Here is a 20,949-nt window from a genome sequence, read left to right as displayed (position 1 = left end):
CCCACTGTGACTCTCTGTGCCATGGTGTCTGCCTCCCTCAGGCTGTGAATATTTGTGACTAATAACGTGCTTTCTATCGCATCTGTCCAGGATCAGGTGTGGTGTGTTAGGCCATCTCCATGACCACAGGGCAGGATCCCCGCCCCCCTCACCAATGGGGTCAAGAGGAGGTGATTAAAGCACTACTGAATTCTTAAAATGTGACCAGTCTAAAAAAAAAAAAAAATGTGACCATTCTGAGGAGTCAAATTTTCAATTTAATTCGATTTCTTTTAAATTTAAAACCAGTCACTCAATTAATTATTGGGGAACTTTTAAGTATGTTTGGATCAACGTGGGGATGTTAATCTACTTTTTTTTCACAGAAGAAGTTATGAAACACAAATGCAGATGAAGTCCTGCCAATGAAAATTGAGCATCTGAATTGAGACGCGCCTTAAGTGTAAAATACACAATGGATTTTGAAGGGGAACCATGGCAGGGCAGCCTGCCTTGGAACGCAGCAGCACAGAGGCAAATGGAGCCAGGAGATGGAGAGAGGCAGAGTACTGAAGCTACTGCTTGAGCACCCGGATCCAGCCATGCCTGAAGCTTACACATTCTAGAGTCTCCCATTAATTCGAAAGCCAAAAAAAAGAGTATTCTTTTTGCTTAAGACACCTGGAGCTGAGTTTTGTTTTGTTTCATTTTTTCCAATTCATGGCCAAAAGAGGCAGGGTTTGCTGAAGCAAGGTGTGTGGGGTAAACAGAAGGGGTGGGGGAGGCGGCCTCAGGCGCACGGGGGCCAGACCTGTATGTGCTGCTGCAGCCTCCGCTTCTCGGTTTGCAGCTGGCGGCTGCACTCCTCCTCCTCGCCCACACGGGCCTCTAGCTCCGACACCACCAGTTCGAGCTCCTGCTTTCGGGCTGCCAGCCGCCCCCGGGTCTCCTCAGTCTCAGCACACAATTCTGCCTCTGCTCGCAGTTGCTCTGCCAGGCGGACACGCTCCTCTTCCAGCTGCGGATGGGGTGGGAGGTCAGCGTCCGTTAGGTAGTGCTCCCAGGATGGCCCTCAGTGGAGCACAAGGTCCCTCCTGCCCGCTGAGTTACTTTGCCCTTTGAGGCCTGGGGGGCAGGAGGGAGAGATGGAAGACAGTCCCCCACCCTGCTCTTCATCTCAGGATGACCTCTAGTCACCAAGTCAGACCCCTGGGGGCCTCCCTCTCCCTCACCTCCCTACAGCCCATCAGTCCCCAGCTCCATCCCTCCTGCCCCCCTCCTCTCTCCCCATGACCCTAACAGGCTTGAGCCTCATCCTCTCCCAATGGACTCTCTACCCGCTCTCCCAGCCTCCAGTCTCTCCATCTCCAGTCCATCCTCCAAATAGCCCCAGGGAGGACGTTCTATCAGCTCACAGTGCATTTAATACTCCTACGCCTAGAAATTTAACCAAAGGAAATAATTCTGAAAAAACAAACAGAAAAATGCTCAAGAAGGGGTTTGCTTCAGCGTTATTTTAAGATTCCAGAAATACTGGCAACAGTTAAAAGTCCACCGCCTGTGTAGGATAGCCCAGCCCCTGCCCTGCCCCGATGCTGGACCAGCCTCCTGATCATCTTGGCTCTGCAGCAACCAGCCCCACCCCCACTCAATACCCTGGCTACATCCCCAGGGCCAGGCTCCCAGCATCTCGCTGCTCAACCACACCAGTTTCCGCCCCCATTCGGCCCCAGTAAACCTCGGTTCTCCGCCAGCCCGCAACCTACCCCTGCCCCCGACCCAGCTCAGCTGGAAGCCCCGCCCACCATCGGCTCCTCCCACCGCCACGCCCTCACCCGGGGACCTCGCCCCTTACCTGCGCCACCCGGCCCTGGAGCTCGCCCACCTCGCGGGCACTCTGCTGCTGCAGCTCCTGCACTTTCTGTAGTTCCTGCGCCCGTGCCTGCAGCACCTCATCCTGCCGCGTTACCTGCAGCAGTGGCTTCACCTAGGGGGACAGGAGGGATGGTGGGTGACTGGCTCCCACCGTGGGAGGCCGCTGGGCTCAGGAGCTAAGAACTCACACTCTGAGCAGGGCCGCATTCCTGGGTTCGCATTTCAGCTCCTCTACTACTGGCCTTGTGACCTCATCAGTCGGAATGAGTGAATGACTTCACATTTGCCAACAGCCTAGAACAGTCCGGGGTACATTACAAGCAGCACTAAATGTGTCCCTTTTTTGCTACAGGGTCCCTTGGCCTACAGGAGACACTGTGCCTCAAAGTTCTCGGTCCAAGGTCCATAGTGAGAGATGCACTTTACACTGTGTGATTCCAGGCTGGAGTGACAGGCCAGCCCCCCCCACCACATGAATAACCAAAATGAAAGTTTCACCAAACCACCCTCCCCTTTGCTAAGCGGGATATACTCTGCTCACATCTGTTCTATTGCTTTTCTTTGGTTCTCCTCAACTCCGATTCTTCTCAACTTCTCTACTGTATTTGATTCTATTTTATTATCTTCCTTTCTGAGCTAATTCATAGCATTTATCACAACTATAACTTTCTGTTTATTTGTGGGATTCATTCACTGATGCCTGTGTGGACCAAGAATGTTGCCGGACATCGCCTGACATATCAGTAAACAGAGGATGTTGAGGCCATCAAGCTGTGAGCCGCTGCAGCTGCCCCCAACGGTGCACCCTGAGGGGATTCAGGATGGAGGAAAACAGGATACTGGCCCTAGGTCATATCAAAGGATTAAGGTGCATATCAAAGGAATAATTTCATTCAGCCCAGACTCTTGCATCTTCCCATTCAGAGAAAAGCGCTAAATTCATTAACTCAAGGTGGCTGGTTTTTCTTTAATTAGCAGTAATCTTGATGTTTGACTACCTGGTTTTGTTTGTTTGTTTCAAAACTCCTATATATCCCGGCTCCTCCCTTACCTCTTTGGAACAGTCCCTCAGAGCTATCTGAGGGCTGTATCCGGGGCTAAAGTCCTCAGTAAAGCCCCAAACAAAACATAATTCTCAACTTGTAGGTTGTGTATTTTTTTTCAGTGACACCTGGCAAACCACACCTCCTGTCCCCAGACCTAGGATAGGCAAACTTTTTCTTAAAGGGCCAGCTAGGAAATATTTGTGGCTTTGCAGACTATCCTGTCTCTGTTTTAACTACTCCATTCAGCTGCTGTAACTCAAAAACAGGCACAGACAATACAGTAACCAAACCAATGGGCATTTACAAAAACAGGTGTCTGGCCCATGGGCCATAGCTTACCAACCCCTGCCCTAAACTGTGGGCTCCACGGGGCAGGGCACTGTATTTTTTTTTAATTGAAGTATATAGTTGATTTACAATGTTGTGTTAGTTTAAGGTGCACAGCATAGTGATTCAGTTATATATAACTATATATATTCTTATATATTCTAACATATATATATTTTTTCTTTTTTAGATTCTTTTCCATTATAGATTATTACAAGATATTGGGTATAGTTCCCTGTGTTATACAGTACGTCCTTGTTGGTGGGGCATTGTCTGTTTTTATTTACCATTTTATTATTGTACCCTCAAAAGTTACTGGCACATAGTAGGTGCTCAGTTAACATGGGCTGAGGGCGTGTAGGCTGACAGTTCAGACGTCATATTCAGAATTACACTGAACAGCTGTGTTTTTGCCTCCAAATCTCCATCCTCCTTCCTGCTCTCCAATTTCCCATTGGGAGAACACCCTGCCTCGAAGCTCACACACTTGGCTCTGCCCCTCTGCATTGGGGAGGCATGTGATGCCGGCCTGGCTCATCTGATGTGTACTGACTGGTTCTGGGATGGTCATATGACTCCAGCCAGGCCAGTGAGAGTGAAACCTGGGACTCTGGCTGGAAGTCTGTGATAAGAAAAGACCACAGTGGCCTAGTTGGTGGCCGCCATGTGGGAAAAGTCTGCAGGGATCATCATGGAGGAAAGTCACATGGGAGGCACAGAATGTCAGATAACTAACATTGTTTGGGCCCTTGTGCGATAAAGGGTTAACTCAGCAGGTCTGGGTTGTTCAAACCCTGCATATTTCAAGGAAAGGACTGGCCCTTGGCTGGTTCCTGGGAGATCATCTCTAAACCTTTGGATTATCCTGCCTGATAAGAGTCCTTTGTCTACCTTGACCTCTGGAGGGGCTGGAGTAACTAAGGTCAACCACGTGGACAGTCAAGGGGGTCAATCACATGCCTATGAAAACCCTAGACACTAAGGCTTGGGTAAGCTTCCTTGGTTGGCAATATTCCATATGTGCTGTCATACAGCATTTCTACAAGAATTAAGTCCTATCTGTACAATTCTACTGGGAGTGGACAATTGGAAGCTCGTGTCTGGTCTCTCCTGGACTCTGCCCTGTGCGCCTTTTACCTTTTCTGATTTTAATGTCCATCCTTTCACTGTAATAAACTGTAACCATGAGCATAACAGCTTTTCTAAGTTCTGTGAGTCCTTCCAGTGAATCATTGAATCCTAGGGGGTCTTAGGGACCTCAACTCAACCCTAGATCCAGCTGCACCTAAAGCTGTCCTGTATCTTTTTTTTTTTTTTTTTTTTTTTGTCCTGTATCTTTTAACCACGTTGGTTTGAGTCAGATTTTTTGTCGCTTGTTACCTCAAGAATCCTGATGAACAAAAGGTGGGCTGATCAGTCCCATTTTACAGATGCACAAAACTGAGGCCCAAACCAAGAAAGTCACTTGCCCAAGCAGACCTGGCCCCAAGGACCTGTCTCCTTGCCACTTGGGCCACCTCTCCAGGTGCCCTCACCTTGATGAAGAGCCGCCACCACTGCCAGTGTCTCAGCTTGAGGTAAGCTGCACAGTTCCGCTGCATCACCCTCAGAGCACTCTGCTGCTGCTGGCGCTTCTGGAAGGCCCTGGGTGGGGAGATGGGTGGGTGGGACAATGGAGACTCAGCCGCTCCAGGCCCTGTCCCCTTAGCAAGGGAGCAAAGCTCTCTTCAATTAGTCAACCATTATTAAATGCCTACTGTGTGCAAGCACTGCTCTATTATCAGTAAATCTTGTTGGGTTCCGTCTATCAGTCTCTCTGCCCTTGACTCTCTCTGCCCTATTCCCTCCTCTCTGTTCCCACAGCCCCAGCCCCAGTTCAGCCCCAGCCTCATCTTCCACCCACTGGACCCTCACCCCAGCCACCTCCCCAGCTTCCCAGCCTCCAGAGAGGGCTTTCTATGCCCACAGCTGACCCACCCCTCTCCTGCTCCTCAGTGCCCCTGGATATGGTCCCTGCCCCTCTGCCTGGTGTTGGAGGAGTCCTTTATTCTCTGATCCTTCCTCTGGGCCAGTTCCAAGGGAGAAGGAGACTGTCCTGAAAACTCCCTGCATTCCTGAAATGTACCAGGCTCTCACATCGCTGGGCCTGGGCACAAGCTGTCACTCCTGCCTGGAACACCTTTCCCATCCTCCCTCATCTACCTGGTCTGAAGGGCCTCTTGCTGTACCTGTATGACCCCCATCAAAGCACATCTCGCCCTGGACTGTGACACTTTGAGGCCGTGTATGTCTCCCCCTCCAGACTGGGCCCCTTGAGGGGCTGGCCGCTCAGGTGGTCACACGGGCCTGGTGGGCCTGGGACTGTCTCCGTTTTAGCACAGGTCATGCATCCTGGGAAACCTCCAGTCCCAGGCAGACCGGGATGGCTGGTCACCCTATGGCTGAGTCTAGCTCTTCTCTGAGTCCCCAGCATTGCTCAGAAGCCTCAGGGACTCTAGAACCAAGAAGCCTGGGCGTCCAGTGGCTCCATCCTTTTGTTCTCAGCCCTTCTACCATCCTGGAGGCCCTGACATCTGGAGCCAATTGATCTTCTACCATCCTGGAGCCTCCCTGACCCAGCCTCTGGGGCCATCTGGTCAACCCCTCCCTGAACCAGCCTTGGCCAACGTGACCCCAAGAGATAGTGGGGAGCCGCACTTGCGAGCCAGGTATCCCCGGGCAGCTGCCTGGAAGGACACAATGATGTCTGTGACCTTCAGGTCCCGCTCTTCTTCTAGCTGGGCCAGAACCCCTGCCCGGAAGAAGATCTTGCTTTGTCCCACGCGGTAGAGGTTAGGGTCCAATTCCAGGGCCTGGATCTGTGAGAGTGGGGGAGGGGCCATGAGGAGGAAGGGTGATGAAAGGGGAGGCTCCAGTTCAACCTCCTCCACCACCTGAGACTGTGCACACACGTTCACACTCATGCACACACCCTCAGCCTCCACCCCACACTCACCATCTTCTCACAGGCCTGCTTCCCATCCATAAAGCCCTTGGGGATGGCATTGGGTGTCAGGATCTCGTACCTGAAGTGGGTGGGGAGGGGTGGGGGAGGGGTGAAGAGTAACAGCAAACTGTCACCATGGCCAGGCACTGGGTTCAGAGTGACAAATAGCAATAATAACAATAACAATAGGAACAGTAAGAAAAGCAAATATTTAAGTATTACCGAGGGCCACACACCAGGCAGAGAGCATTAATACCACCACCAATGGCAACATCATCAATATGTCCTAGGTGTGTCCACTCCTAGGACACACCACGTGCTGATTATGAGTGTTTAATTACACCAACACCATAGGTCATTGAGACGTAAAGGCAAGGTGTGTCTCGGAAGTGTGAGAATAACAACAAATAGGGGCTGATGCTCTTGAACTTATTACGTGTCAGGTCCTGAGCTAAGTGCTTTACAGCTGTTTCTTTCACATTTCTCAGTGCAACTCCAAATTTTAAAAGTACGTTTCATAAGCACACGTGTCTGTCCTCAGAGCCTTTCTCCTGCTGTGCCCTCTCCCTGGATCCTGACATTTCATTAAAAATAATGCATATTAGATGTACAACATATATGCACAAACACATATACATATTATATATTAATGTCATATATTAATATGCGATTTTTTTGGACTGGTGATTGGGAAATGTGTATGTGTATGTGTGTGTGTGTGTGTATCAGAGTTTCTCAGTCACCAGGGATCTTGCTAAAATGCAGATACTAATTCAGTAAGTCTGGGGTGGGGCCTGAAAATGTGCATACCCAACAAGCTGTCAGGTGACACTGATGCTGCTGGCCTGGGGACCACACTTTGAGTATGAAACTGCAGACCTGCACTGTCCAGTGCAGCAGCTACTAGCCACACGCAACTACTGAGCCCCTGAAACATGGCTGGGGCAATTGGGCAACTGGATTTTTAACTGCATTTCACTTTAACTAAGTGAAATTTAAATTTAAAAACTGAAGCAGGGGGGACTTCCCTTCCCTGGTGGACCAGTGGTTAATACTCTGCGCTCCCAATGCAGCGGGCCCAGGTTCGATCCCTGGTCGGGGAACTAGATCCTGCATGCTGCAACTAAGACCCAGCACAGCCAAATAAATCAATAAATATTAAAAAAAAAAAAAAAACAAAACTGAAGCAGTGTAAAATATTTTTCTGTTCAACACAATTTCTTTCTTTTTTTTTGGCCTCTCGTCTTGTGGGGACGTTAGTTCCCCAACCAGAGACTGAACATGTGCCTTCAGCAGTAAAAGCAGGGAGTCCTAACCACTGGACCGCAGGGAGTTCCCACAATTTCACTGTTTTGATAGGACTACATTTCACTTTGACCACTGGAAATTTAGTGTCTGAACTGAGATGTGCTACAGGTGTAAGACATACACCAAATTTCGAAGATTCGGTAGGAATAAAAGAATGCACAATGTCTCACTACTAATTTTTTATATTGATTACATGTTAAAACGATCTAATATCTTGGGTGTACTGGGTTAAATAAACTCTTGTTATCATTAATTTCACCTGTTTCTTTTTACTTTTAAAAATATGGTTACTAGGGGCTTCCCTGGTGGCGCAGTGGTTGAGAGTCCGCCTGCCGATGCAGGGGACGCGGGTTCGTGCCCCGGTCTGGGAAGATCCCACATGCCGCGGAGCGGCTGGGCCCGTGAGCCATGGCCGCTGAGCCTGCGCGTCCGGAGCCTGTGCTCCGCAACAGGAGAGGCCACAGCAGTGAGAGGCCCGCGTACCGCAAAAAAAAAAAAAAAAAAAAATATGGCTACTAGAAAATTTTAAATTGTATATGGGGCTCACATTCTCTTTCTATTGCATGGTGCTGCTATATACAGCTTGCATGAAGCATAATTTTTGTTATCATATTCACCATATTACTGGCTTATTATATGTTGATATTTTTTCCTTCTCTCCTATTCGACTGCGTTTTTTTAAAAAATAAACTTATTTATTTATTTATTTATGGCTGCATTGGGTCTTTGTTGCCGTGCGCGGGCTTCTACTCTTTGTTGCGGTGCGCAGGCTTCTCATTGCGGTGGCTTTTGTTGTGGAGCATGGGCTCTAGGTGCATGGGCTTCAATAGGTGTGGCACGTGGGCTCAGTAGTTGTGGCTCACAGGCTCTAGAGCGCAGGCTCAGTAATTGTGGTGCACGGGCTTAGTTGCTCCGTGGCATGTGGAAATTTCCCAGACCAGGGCTCGAACCTGTGTCCCCTGCTTTGGTAGGTGGATTCTTAACCACTGCACCGCCAGGGAAGTCCTTGACTGCATTTTTATAAGAAATGCCGGTTGCGATACCCAGATCTCAACATAGTACTCTATGCCCTTTCTCTTGGGGAGTCCAGTGAATGGGGGCATTGCTCTCCCATATCACAGAGGAGAAAGCTGAGACTCAGTAACCAAAGAAACTTGCCCAGAGGCCCCGCCCCTCCACTGGCGCTGAGGCCCCACCCCTGACCCCTCCCAGAAGTAGCAGTTGGGGTGCTTTGGATGCAGGCACCCAAGCCCTACCCCACCCCATGCCGCTCACCTCTGCCGGAATTCCTGGAAGAGGATGCGGTTGGGAAAGCCCTGGCGACAGATGCGGATGCCCTCCAGGACGCCGTTACAGCGCAGCTGGTCCAGCACCAGCCGCGGCTCCAGCTTCCCAGCCTGCAAAGAGCAGTCACAGACATGCGAGGTCAGTGGCTGCCACACGGGGGCGCCACTCACTGGATGGCAGCCGTCAGGGGAACTCAGGTGGATGGCAGTTTGGGCAGGTCAAAAATGGTTGGCAATTTCATCTGGTTCAACCTATAATTTACTGAGCACCTACTACATGCCAGGCAGAAATGCCTGCCCCAGGGAGCTCACTATCCACTGGGAGAGGTCGACAATAAATGAGGTCAAGACATCACAAACGTCAGAAGTAAATGAGTACTAAGTGCTAAGGGGCAAAGAGCAGAGGGGAGGGAGGACGGAGAGTGCTGAATTTGCATAGGACAGTCTGGGAAGGTGATGTGTGAACAAAGCACGTACATCATTATTTTTGGTAGTTAGCTTTCATTGCCTTTTCTTTCTCTTACCTGCTTTTTTTTCCCCCAAAGTAATACACAAATGGTAAAAATCTAAACACTACAAAAAAATTCAAATTACACATTCTGAAAAACAACTCTTGCCTTGCCCAGGCCCCCAGAGTGGTCAACACAATACCCAGGTTTTTATGGAGCCTTCTAGATCAGTTGTTCTCAACCCAGACTACACACTGGAGTCCCCTCACATGCTTAAAAAAGCAAAAACAAACAACAAACAAAACCAAAACCAAAAAAAAAAAAAAAAAAAAAAAGAGCCATGGCCCCAGGCTAGGGCAGAATATAAATATCTGGTGGGGACAAGGGTTAAAAAATGAGAACCACCATTCTGTATCTTTTCCAAGGGCTATCTAAGCATATATGTACTTATTCATCCATCAAATGTTTATTGAATACTCACTGTCTGCCACACAATGTGTTCTAGGCACTGGGGACTCAGCAGTAAAAAAGGAGATAAAAGCCCCTGCCCTCAGAATGTTTATGTCCCAGCAAAAAGGGAGTTTCTGTTTATTTATTATTATATATGTTCCCTATTCCTTGGTAATAACACTTCCATTCTGTGAGAGGGAGGGCCCTATTCCTCCCCTTATGCTCTCAGTCCATGAGTGGCTAGGACTGACCTCATCCTGGCTCCAGACATGGTCATGTGACTCAGGCCAGGCCAATCAGGCTGGTTCAAGGGTGGGCACAAGAGCCATCCTAGGCCAGTGAAAGCCAGCCCTGGGACTTCTGCTACATCCATGCTGCCAGAGGCTCTCTCTTTCCTTTAGGGTTGCTGAACTGAAAGAATGAAAGTCTGGAGCCATTGGTGGCTGCCGTGCCACCCTGAGAATGGAGACAGAGATTCATCGGAGAGGAGGCAACACACAGAAAAGCAGAGCCAAGCAGAGGAAAAAGATTCCTGACGTCACCGTTTAAGCACCTGGATCCAACTGTGCCTGAACCTAATCATGGAATCGTCAATTACGTGAATCTATACATTCTCACTTTTTTTTTTTTGGCCGTGCCCTGTGGCTTGTGGTATCTTAGTTCCTCAACCAGGGATGGAACCCGGGCCCTCGGCAGTGAAAGCGTGGAGTCCTAACCACTGGACCGCCGGGGAATTCCTGATACATTCTCACTTTTGCTTAAGCCATCTTAGTGGCTCTCTCAAAAGAGCCCCAAGGAAATGGCTGAAAGTAGCTGGAAATTGGAAATAATATATAGGATGGTCTCACAGTAACATTTTGGTTTTTTCCCTCCCTCCCTCCCTCCTTTCCTTCCTTCCTTCCTTCCTTCTATCCTTCCTTTCCTCCTTCCTTCCTCCATTCCACCCTTCAACAAGACATTTGGCAGGCTTGAGTGGGGAGGTGCCCAGCAAGGTCAGGAGACTGATTACGTAAAAGGGGACTGAGAAAACTAGTAAATGTGTGCTATATTACAGGACCTCATTGTTGCTAAAAAGAGATGTTGGACTGGAACTTGACATACTGGTGGGAACTCATAGTTTTCAATAAAGATAGTTATAGAAATAAACATAGATGTTTACGTGTATGTACACATATGTGTGTACATGTATATACATATGTGTATGCAGGCATGTACATTAGTGTGTACGTACATAGCTCTATTTACTGACAGGTCCTGGGAGTGACACCTTGATACCATGGAGCACCCAGATCTTAGATTGTAAGCACCATTCTCCACTAAGGCTCTTTGGAGAAGTGGCTGAGTCCATGTATGCCGTATTTCATCAAATAAAAGCCACTATCAATTGTAAAACACGCTGTTATCTTATATACTACCAAGAAAGAAAAGCTCTTGTCAATTAAACTCGGACAGGCCTTTGATTGTAAGCCACATCCCAACTTCAGAGATGCTAAAATGTCACTATAAAGGTGTCTTAGATTTGATAAAATATGGTATTTACAGCTATGAGAAACACACAGATCCACCTACTCAATAACCACAGCTCCTGCTTTCTGAGGACAGTATAAGCCCCAGGCACCTAGTTTCACCTTTTACTATGCTGACCCTTCTCTACAGGGCCTATTCTCTGATTTTCCCAACAAGAAAACTTATTGGTGGCCTAGGAGGCCAGGCATGGTCGCCCCACACTTACATGACACTCCCGGCTCCAACGGTCTTTTTTCCATCCCTTGTACCTTTCATGCTCCAACCAACCACTGGGCTTCTGCACAAGCTGTTCTCTGCTTAGAATGCCACTTATCCTTCCAAGCTCAGACCTCACCTTCTCCAGGGAGCCCTCCCTGACTTCACTGTATTCCCACTACCTGGCACTTAGTAGGTGCTCAGTAAAACTTAAGTCCTATGAATGAATGAATTTTCCTAACAGCGCATTGAGCCTGGGAGGGAAAACAACTTGCTCGAGGTCACACAGCCAGTCAGAAGTGAGCCTGGGGCCAGACATGGTTCCAGCCACATCCAGCGACTGGGACTTTACCCACTGCCAGAGCTGCCTTCCCTCCCCGGGCTGGGTCACTCACCCTCTTCTCGTGGTTGGGGATGATACAGCGGACGAAGCTGGGGTTGGTGTTGCTGAGTGTGGCCATGAGGCGGCTCAGGGACTCCTTGTAGAGCTGTCCCACCGTCCGGAACATGCCCCGGCGTGGGCGGCCACCAGGTGGGCCATCCCCAAGGCTGTTCACCTGCTCCAGCCCCACGATGCCCTCCACTGTGGGAGGAGGAAACAGATGTAGAGAGAGAGTAAAGTCAAAGGTCAGTTATAGGGGGCTGGGTTGGCCAAAGGTCAAGGATCTTATTATTTATAGGACCTGGCACTTTACATATGAAACACCTCTCACAGCCTAGTAAGGTAGGTGTTATCAGCCCACTGGACTGACCAGCAAACTGAGGCTCAGAAAGATGGAAGACTGTGCCCAAGGCCACACAGCTTAGGATCTGAAGACCCAGGATCTGAACCCAGGCAGTATGAATCTTCTCGAACCCTGGTCTCTGACCCTTCTTTTCCATTTTCCTTATCAGCAAATGATGATGATGAAGATAGAAAATGCTTCCTTAGCACTTATTCTCTGCCAGGCACTGCTCAAAGCACTTGACATACATCAGCTTATTTACAAGCCTATAAAAATCATTCCCATTTTATAGATGAGGAAACTGAGGCACAGAGAGGGAAAAGGGCGATAACCACAGCTGCATTTTCAGGAACTTGAAACAGTGTCACATTAACAATGTAATGAAGTCTGGCTTTATTACGATATTTGAAATAAGGCAATGTTTAAAATAAGGCAAAAAATTAAAAATACATAAATAAAAAGAAATGAAAAAACATAAAATAAAATAAGGCAAACTGCCTCCATAGTCACCATTTTCCCAGAAAGGCCTGATTTCATGATAATTTTTTTTCCCTATTGTCATTTGATGCTGTCACTTCAACTAGTGAGAAACATGCACTCCTTTGTCTCAAATTCTATGTACTGAATCCTTCCCAGTTTCTCAAGAACCTGCAGCTGGGGCAGAATCTGATGGCCTGCAATCCCCAATCACGAGGGTTATCACGGTCAACTAGACAACTCGCTCTGAGGGCAGTGCTTGGCACACAGTGGGGGCTCAGATATGGCATTTTTCCTCCCCAGGTTCAAGTCTCCCTCCTACCGCCATGCTCCTAGTTATTATCAAAAGGCTAATTATCATTTATTAAGTTCTTATAGCACAGGTAAGAGCAGAGGCTCTGGGTTCAAATCCCAGCTCTGTCCCTTACTGGCTGTGTGACCACAGGCAGGTGACTTAACCTCTCTGTGCTTCCATGTCCTCATCCGTATAACAGGGGTAACAGTACTAACAGCTGCCTGATTAGGTTGTTCAGAGGATTCCACGTGTTAATAATGGTGAAAGGGCTTTGCACAGTGCACAGCACACAGAACGGGTTCCATTAGTGCCAGCTGATACTATCACAGTTGTTTGCACTTTTACATGCGGTTTAGTTAGAAGAAGGCCTTGTGCTCCTACAAAGAGTCTGGAAACTGCTAAGGGAGCCAACAAGGGGTGGGGACAGGAAAGAAGAGGGAAAGATCTCTGTATGGTAAGGAAAGGGGATGGACGTTCAAAACCAGGTTCCCGGTCCAAAGGGCCCACCCTCCTCGTCTGGCAAGTCTCACCCGTTGGTGCACAGCAACACCCACCCCCTGGCGGAGAAATGGCAGAGCCGCGCCTCCCTGAAGATCCTGGGGGCGACGGTGGGAAGGAGCCCAGGAAAGAGAACTGCTGCAAGCCCCCGTGTTCTGGGTGGGGGTGAGGACAGACGGGGGGAGAGGCAGGGAGATGGGATGGCAGATGCAAAGGGAGCAGCATGAGAAGAGGCAGGAAGAAAAAAGAAGAAAGGGTTATTAGTCAACAGCACAGAGCAAAGCAGGAGGAGGAACCTGATCCTGGCCATGAACTTTTATAGCCAGGGAGACTGTCCTGTTCAGCTTTATGAGGGCATCAATGTTGGTTGAAAGGGCGAATGTCCCCTGCGAATATAATACCCGGGGGGAAAAAACTTCTCTCCCTACAGGTTGAGTCTGTATCTGTTTTATTAGGTATCCCCTTTTGCCCTGGCCACCAGGAAGCTCAAGCACTAACTCAAGGCTCCCACCCAGCTTGTTGAAGAGCGTTTGTCTCATTTGCCTTTTCCCCTGGGCTTCCAGGATGTTGGGTACCCAACTCTGCGCTGTCAGGATGCCTGAAAGCAAAGCCAACTCTGGGCTCAGGGCAGCTGTAGTAGAGATTGATGCAGAAATGGCCCCAGTCCCCCACCCCTCTCTGTGACTTGCAGCTCCTTGAATCTGGGCTGGCCTTGTGACTTGCTTTGTTCGGAAGAACTGTGGAGGAAATAATACTGTGTGGGGTTCCAGTCTAGGACTCAAGAGGCTTTGCCACTTCTACTTTCTCTCTTGGAACACTTTGAGAGCTGAGCATATATAGGGTGGAGCATGTGAAGGATTAGGGGGAACATCATGTGCCCATGAACATGGCACAAATTTTAAAGAAGTTGACAGGGAAGATTTTCAGTCTGAAGGAGATGATTCTCGGCAGAATCTGGTTCTGTTACTGAACAGCAAACAATGCTTTTCAATCCCTCTTGTATAAACTATATGAGATACTAGCATCAAATTTCCCTGTCTAAAATCAGCTCACCATATCTAGGTGTGCTATGCCCTTTCGCTCTGTGAGTTTGTTTTGGGAATGACTCATCTTGCTTATTTTGTTCTCTTGTCCAATTGCATGGGCTGGCGCTTCTACTACTATGCTTTTCATTTCAATAAAAGATTAAGGCAAACTGACAGATTCTGGAAACCCAGAATCAGGAAACCAAGATGCTGGTTCTGTCCGTTTTATAAAATCATCTCTCAAACCTCCTGTAAGGATGGAGGGCAAGGATGGACAGGGCTTGCTGGTCTGAAAGTGTCAGTCTGAAAAGACTGATGGCCAAACTCACACGGGCCTTGTTGGAGCAGGAAAACTCCAAAACTATACCTGGGTTTTTGCTCTTTTTTTTCTTCCCTGAATCCCTGAAGGGAACTTTGGAAGAGATCAACGAAAGCAAAGCCTAAAAGTTGACTAACCTGTAAATACTGCCCTTCTGAGTTCTCTTGTTGTTATTAATTCTTTTTCAGTCGAATCTCTTGATTTTTTTTTTTTAGGGATCATAGGCCATCTACAATTAATAACTTCATTGCTTCCTTTTGAATATTCACATACTTATTTCTTTTTCTGGTCTGATTGCATAAACTATTATCGCCAAAACAGTGTTTCACAGTAGTGTTGACAGTGGGCATCCTTGTCTTTTTCTGATTAAGGAGGAGTGTTTTATCATTGAGTGTGATGCTGGTTTGAGATATCAATCAAGCAATCACTAATTGGAATCACTACTGTAAGGCTGTCTGGCCTACTGGCACCAGTTCTGCCTCTGAGCTGACAACTCAGGTCTGGAACAAAAGTGTTCACACTGTGAGTTGGGAGAAGGGATGCACAGAGCTCCAGGGACAGGGCCTGCGGAAGCTGGTCCTTACCGTCTTTCCAGATCTCTGCCGTTAGCCGGTCTGTGCTCTGGTGAAGCAAGGCTGCGACACTGTCATTCAGAGGGTCCATGTTTTTCATCAGCCACTCATTGGCCTTGTAGTCAACCTGAATGAAATTGGGCACAGGAGGGTGGCGGGATGGTGGGTTCACCAGCACTGCTGATTTCCCAGGGAGCCTCCCAGAAGCTCTGAGATTCCCAGCTCTGGGGCTCACCACTCAGGAGAGAGCACTGGTGGACACCTTGTGCCCATATCCTGAACTGCACCCACCCGCAGCATGGTCCCTCTCCCTTTCTGTATTTCCCTTAAGAGGACTCTGCCCACCTCTGGGACCTCATCCACCAACACTTCTTTCCTTATTCATTTAGCCACTCTGGTCCTCAAACGTGCAAGCTCATTTCCACCTCAGGATTTTGACCCCTGCCGTTCCCGCCACCTGTGATTCCCTCTCCGTGGATTTTCACGTGGCCAGCTCCCTTCCATGGAATCACAGTCTTGACCACCACGATTCCCTGCACGCGTTCCCCCCCACCAGACGGTGGCTTCCAGAGGCCAGGGCCTGAGTCTGACTCACAACCAGCAGAGGACTGGGCACACAGGAAATCTTAGCAAATGTCTGGAAAACAACTGAGTTCTAGAACAGAACACATGGGTCTCCTACCCCTCAGCCTTTGTGTATGCCGTCCCCTCCACCCATTCTTTTCTGGCTACGGGTTACTCATCATTTATTTTATTATTATTTTTTAAAATATTTATTTATTTGGCTGCACCAGGTCTTAGTTGTGGCATGCAGCATCTAGTTCCCTGAGCGGGGATCAAACCCAGGCCCCCTGCGTTGGGAGCATGGAGTCTTATCCACTGGACCACCAGGGAAGTCCCTACTCATCATTTAGACCAGGGATTGGCAAACAATGGCCTCCCGGCCAAATCCACCTCCTTTTATAAATAAAGTTTTAGGGACCTTCCTGGTGGTCCAGTGATTAAGAATCCGCCTTCCAATGCAGGGGACGCAGGTTCAATCCCTGGTTGGGGAACTAGGATCCCACGTGTCGCGGGCCAAGTAAGCCCGCCCGCCACAACAAAGAGGCCGCACAGGGTGTGGCAACTGAGACCCGACGCAGCCAAAAATAAATAAATAGGACTCCCCTGGTGGCGCAGTGGTTAAGACTTTGCCAGCCAATGCAGGGGACACGGGTTTGAGTCCTGGTCCGGGAAGATCCCACATGCCGCGGAGCAACTAAGCCCGTGTGCCACAACTACTGAGCCTGCGCTCTAGAGCCTGCGAGCCACAACTACTGAGCCCGCACGCCATGACACCTGTGTGCTTAGCCTGTGCTTTGCAACAAGAGAGGCCATTGCAATGAGAAGCCCGCGCACCACAACGAAAAGCAGACCCCGCTTGCCGCAACTAGAGAAAGCCTGCGTGCAGCAACAAAGACCCAATGCAGCCAAAAATAAATAAGTAAATTTAAATAGATAGATAATTTAAAAAATAATAAAATAAATGAAGTTTTATTGGAATACGGCCTTCATTTATGTGTGAACTTGTGGCTTCTTTCGTGCTCTCATGGCAGAATTGAGTAGCTGCGCCAGAGACTGGCCCACAGAACTGAAACTATTCACAGGAAATGTTTGCTGACCTTGATTTAGAGTTCAGATCAAGCATCACTCTCCCCTGTGAGACCTTCCCTGGGATTGCTCCTCTGGACTTTGACACTGTCCATAGCTGGCCCCATTAAAGCACTTATCGGCCTTATATCCCGATGGTCTGTCTTCGTCTCCCTCCCAGATAAGGAACTTTGTGAGGACAGAATCATATCTGACGTGGGTCCCCAGCTTTGCTCAGCACAGGGCTGAGCCCACAAAAGGCATATGTTGGCCAAATGAGTGAATAAAATGCACCTAATTCTCCACCTGGTGAACTCCTATCCATCTCTCGAAACCCACTGCAAATATCCCCTCCTCGAGGAAGCCTTTGCTGACTTCATCAGACAGAGTCCTCACTCCTCCAAGGGCTTTCCTACCCCTGGCCTGGCTGTGACTTGTCCCAGTGGACACCAGGTGGCCCCTGCTTTCCCTCTGCACCCTCCCTTCATCCTCACTCCCACCCACAGCCCCCAAGGCTGGCCCCTGCTCCCTACCTTGCCCGCATAATGCAGGACGCTGAAGTCGGCCTGATCCCGCAGAGTCCTTGGCCGCTGGAATTTGGGGTGACCACCCTGCTCTTGGGCCACCTTCTCCACAAAGGACTTGTCTGTGGCCTTTGGGAACCAGCACTCCTCATCCAGCAGAGCGAGGAGCCCAGGGGGGTTGGCCTGACCATTAACAGAGGAGGACAGAAGAGTTAAGTCAGATCCCCAAATACTGGACACTTAGGTTGCTGCTAATTTTTAGTTCTTGTGCCACTTGGGACCTACGAGCAAACACGAGAACAACCGTTATAGCCATCGATTAGCCCTTTGATTCGAGCCACGCCCTGTGGCAGGCATGTTCTGGGTTCTAATCATCCAGCAGCCACAAGGATCTATGCCGTTTTCCCCATTTAACCGATGGAGAGGCCTGAGGCCGGTGGGGTGAGGAGCTGGACCAAGGTCACGTGGAGGGTAGAGCAGCCGTGGGCTCACCGGCCGCTCGATGAGGTCGATGCAGGGCTGCAGGTCGAGGCCGAAGTCGAGGAAGGTCCAGGGGATGCCCTCGCGCTGGTATTCCTCCTGCTCCAGGACAAACATCGTGTGGTTGAAGAGCTGCTGCAGCTTCTCGTTGGTGTAGTTGATGCAGAGTTGCTCGAAGGAGTTCAGCTGCGGGGGGGAGGGACACATGAAAGAGGGGGACAGGGACCCGGAGTGGGCAGGAACCCGGGGGGAACAGGGACCCATAGAGAGGAGGGCAGAGACCCAGGGAGGGGCGGACAGGGACCCAGAGAGAGGGGGACAGGGCCAGCGTGATGGAGCCCTCCCAGCCCCCAGCCAGGCACAAAGCGCAGACCTGGAAGATCTCAAAGCCAGCGATGTCCAGGATGCCCAGGAAGGAGGCGCCTTGGCGGGGGCTACGGTCCAGGGCTCGGTTGAGGCGCAGGACCAGCCAGCGGAAGAGGCGCTCGTAGGTGGCCTTGGCCAGGGCCTCCAGCGCAAAGTCAGCCTGCAGGTCAGGGCACACAGTGAGGGCCCAGCCTGCACATTAGTGCCCCCCGACCCCGCCCTGCCGGCAGGGAGACACTGGGTGTGGACGGAGCCCCATCATGGTTCGTCAAGAGCAGCGACATTAACAACAGCAGATCATTAGTGACGCCCTACTGTGCGTCGGGCACTGTGTGAAGTGCTTGGGGGCACATTAGTTCATGAATATTCCACCCAACCCTTGAACCAATTTCCACGGCAGAACAGGTAAGAGGGTGGAATCTGGAGACCAACATCTAGATTGGAATCCTAGCTCTGCTACTTAGAGGCTGTGTGACCTCAGGCATGTGAATAAACCTCTCTGTGCCTCAGTGTCTTCATCTGTAAAATGGATCCTATCAATAGTACCTTGACTGACAGCAGAACCCAGGTCAGTGTGATCCCCAAGCTCATATCCGTCACTGTGCCTCCTCTGTCCTAGCACCTCGAGAGCCCAGCCTGGGGTCAGGCAGAGGCCTCTGCCCCAAAACTGGAATTCTGAAAACATCTAGTCTGTGTTCACCTCTCCCCACCCTCACTGCCACCACGCTTATCTGTGCTGCTCTCATCGCTTGCCGGCACTGTGACAGTGGCCTCCTTGTGTCTCATTGCTTCCACTGGGTCCCCCTGGACCCAATTCTCCACACAGTAGACAAGGGAATCTTTATAAAGACAAACTGAACCAAGTTATTCCCTGGCTTAAATCCTCACTGGCCTCCTGCTGCACTCTGCATAAAACTCACCTCCTTATTGTGGCTCCTAAGACCTCATGTGATCTGTCCCCTTCCAACCTCTCTGACTCCAGCTTCTACCACCCTCTCCCCCACTGTCTAGTCTCACTGATCTCCTTAACGTTCCCAACTTGCCAAGCTTGTTCCAGCCCCAGGGCCTTTACACATGCTATATTCCCTTTGTCTTGAACCATCCAAGTCTCAACTCAAATGTCACCTCTTCCGAGAAGACTTTCCCGAGCACCTCAATCCCCTCCTTTGAAGAAAGCACCCGTTTCTTCCTTTATTATCTGATTCCCTACTACAGCCTGAGCTCCCTGAAGGCGTGGTCTTTGTTTCCATGACTGCCTTTATTCTAGCGCCTAGACCAGAGTCGGTAACTGAACAGACACTCAGCAAAAGTTTGTTGAGTGAGCGAGAAAAAACTGGCATAAGCTGCTTAAAAATCCAGGGCCCTCCCTGCGCCCACCTGCCGCCAGCCTTGCCCACCTGTTCCTTGGTCTGTGCTTTCTGCACGTAGTCCCGGCCAACTTTGATGCGGGGGGTGAGCAGGGCGCGGGAGAAATCTGTCACCCCCAGGCCCAGGAGGCGGCAGAGCTTCTGCGCAGCTGAGGGCGAGAGGCACCAAGATGCGATCAGCACTGGGAGGTGGGGACAGTGCAGAGTGGGGGAGGGGGGAGAGGGTGCCACCCCCCACTGTTGGTGGAACACCAGCCTTTCCCGCTAGAGGCATTACGGGTCCTAAAGGTGTGTGCATTCTCCAGCCCAATAATTCTCCTCCTGGAACCCTAAGTTGGCAAAAATAATTCTGGATGTGGGCAAAAGCTGGACTAGGAGGATGTCCGTCACAGCACTGTTTACAATGGGGAAAACCAGGAAGCAACCTGAATGTCCAACAGCTAGGGATTGGTTAGAGAGTCAGGGTGCATCCATTTGAACAAATGTTCTGCAGTCACTAAATATTATTATTATAAATAATAATTATTTATAACATTATAATTAATAATATAAGCATTATAAATAATTATTATTTACTAAATAATCATTATAAATTATTACACAGTACACTTAAGACATGTACATTTCATGATTTGTATGTTTCACTTCCAGTCCATGAAAGAACTGTAAACAAACATTGGATGCCAGTAAATGATATACAGGCTGAAGGGTCTGTACCAATATCTGAGATTTTGAAACGCGCCAGAAAAGGAGACGGATGAACAGAGGATGCAAAGATATTCGATAAAGCAAGCGTAGTAAAGTGTCAGTGGTAGAATCTTGGTGGTGGATCTGGGTGTTCGGTATAAAATTTTTTGAACTTTTCTGTATGTTGGAAAATGTCTCAATAAAATGCTGGGGGAAAACTCTTGGAATAAGAGTTCAGTGAGGTGGCCAAACCTAAAAGAAATCTTTAAAAATTCACTGCTCTTCCCTATTTTTGTAGGAATAAAAAATTGCCAAAATGTTAATAGCTGTTTTGGCAGAAGATGGAGGAAGGGCTGTGTGGGCAGGTGTATTTCTTCTTTCGTCTCTGAATTAAAATGATCATTAAGAAGTGTTTTTGAGCCTCTATCACTTGCGTCACAGGAAGATAGTTACTACAAATACTCAGCTCCAGCAAAAGAGAAAAACACTGAGGAAGAGACACATTAAAATGTCAACAGTGGTTATTTCTGAGAGGTGATGAGGATTTAAATCAATCT

The 20,949-nt window shown here is 49.2% G+C and overlaps 1 protein-coding gene across 6 annotated transcripts in view; it reads right to left on the bottom strand.

Moving 5' to 3' along the window:
• Nucleotides 1-20,949, bottom strand: part of MYH14 (myosin heavy chain 14) — a 90,730-nt gene that overhangs the window by 37,843 nt on the left and 31,938 nt on the right. For 5 of the 6 annotated variants that reach the window (XM_027079106.1, XM_027079103.1, XM_027079105.1 and 2 more), the window contains 12 exons: nucleotides 19,736-19,854; nucleotides 18,346-18,498; nucleotides 17,985-18,158; nucleotides 17,502-17,675; nucleotides 15,352-15,466; nucleotides 11,824-12,011; nucleotides 8,797-8,918; nucleotides 6,223-6,292; nucleotides 5,925-6,085; nucleotides 4,763-4,871; nucleotides 1,835-1,966; nucleotides 791-997 (listed from right to left, as the gene is read on the bottom strand). In XM_027079106.1, the coding sequence (XP_026934907.1) occupies nucleotides 791-997; nucleotides 1,835-1,966; nucleotides 4,763-4,871; nucleotides 5,925-6,085; nucleotides 6,223-6,292; nucleotides 8,797-8,918; nucleotides 11,824-12,011; nucleotides 15,352-15,466; nucleotides 17,502-17,675; nucleotides 17,985-18,158; nucleotides 18,346-18,498; nucleotides 19,736-19,854 (1,724 nt within the window). Of the gene's footprint in view, nucleotides 1-790; nucleotides 998-1,834; nucleotides 1,967-4,762; nucleotides 4,872-5,924; nucleotides 6,086-6,222; nucleotides 6,293-8,796; nucleotides 8,919-11,823; nucleotides 12,012-13,479; nucleotides 13,579-15,351; nucleotides 15,467-17,501; nucleotides 17,676-17,984; nucleotides 18,159-18,345; nucleotides 18,499-19,735; nucleotides 19,855-20,949 lie in introns of all 6 variants that reach the window. The other variant, XM_027079107.1, reaches the window with a different exon arrangement.

Source organism: Aethalodelphis obliquidens, unplaced genomic scaffold, assembly GCF_003676395.1.
Source record: "Aethalodelphis obliquidens isolate GAN/ISIS:26980383/991018 unplaced genomic scaffold, ASM367639v1 scaffold43, whole genome shotgun sequence".
NCBI classification, from domain to species: domain Eukaryota; kingdom Metazoa; phylum Chordata; class Mammalia; order Artiodactyla; family Delphinidae; genus Aethalodelphis; species Aethalodelphis obliquidens.
Note: the sequence above shows the minus strand (reverse complement) of the source record. Positions and strands in the feature narration are given on the sequence as shown.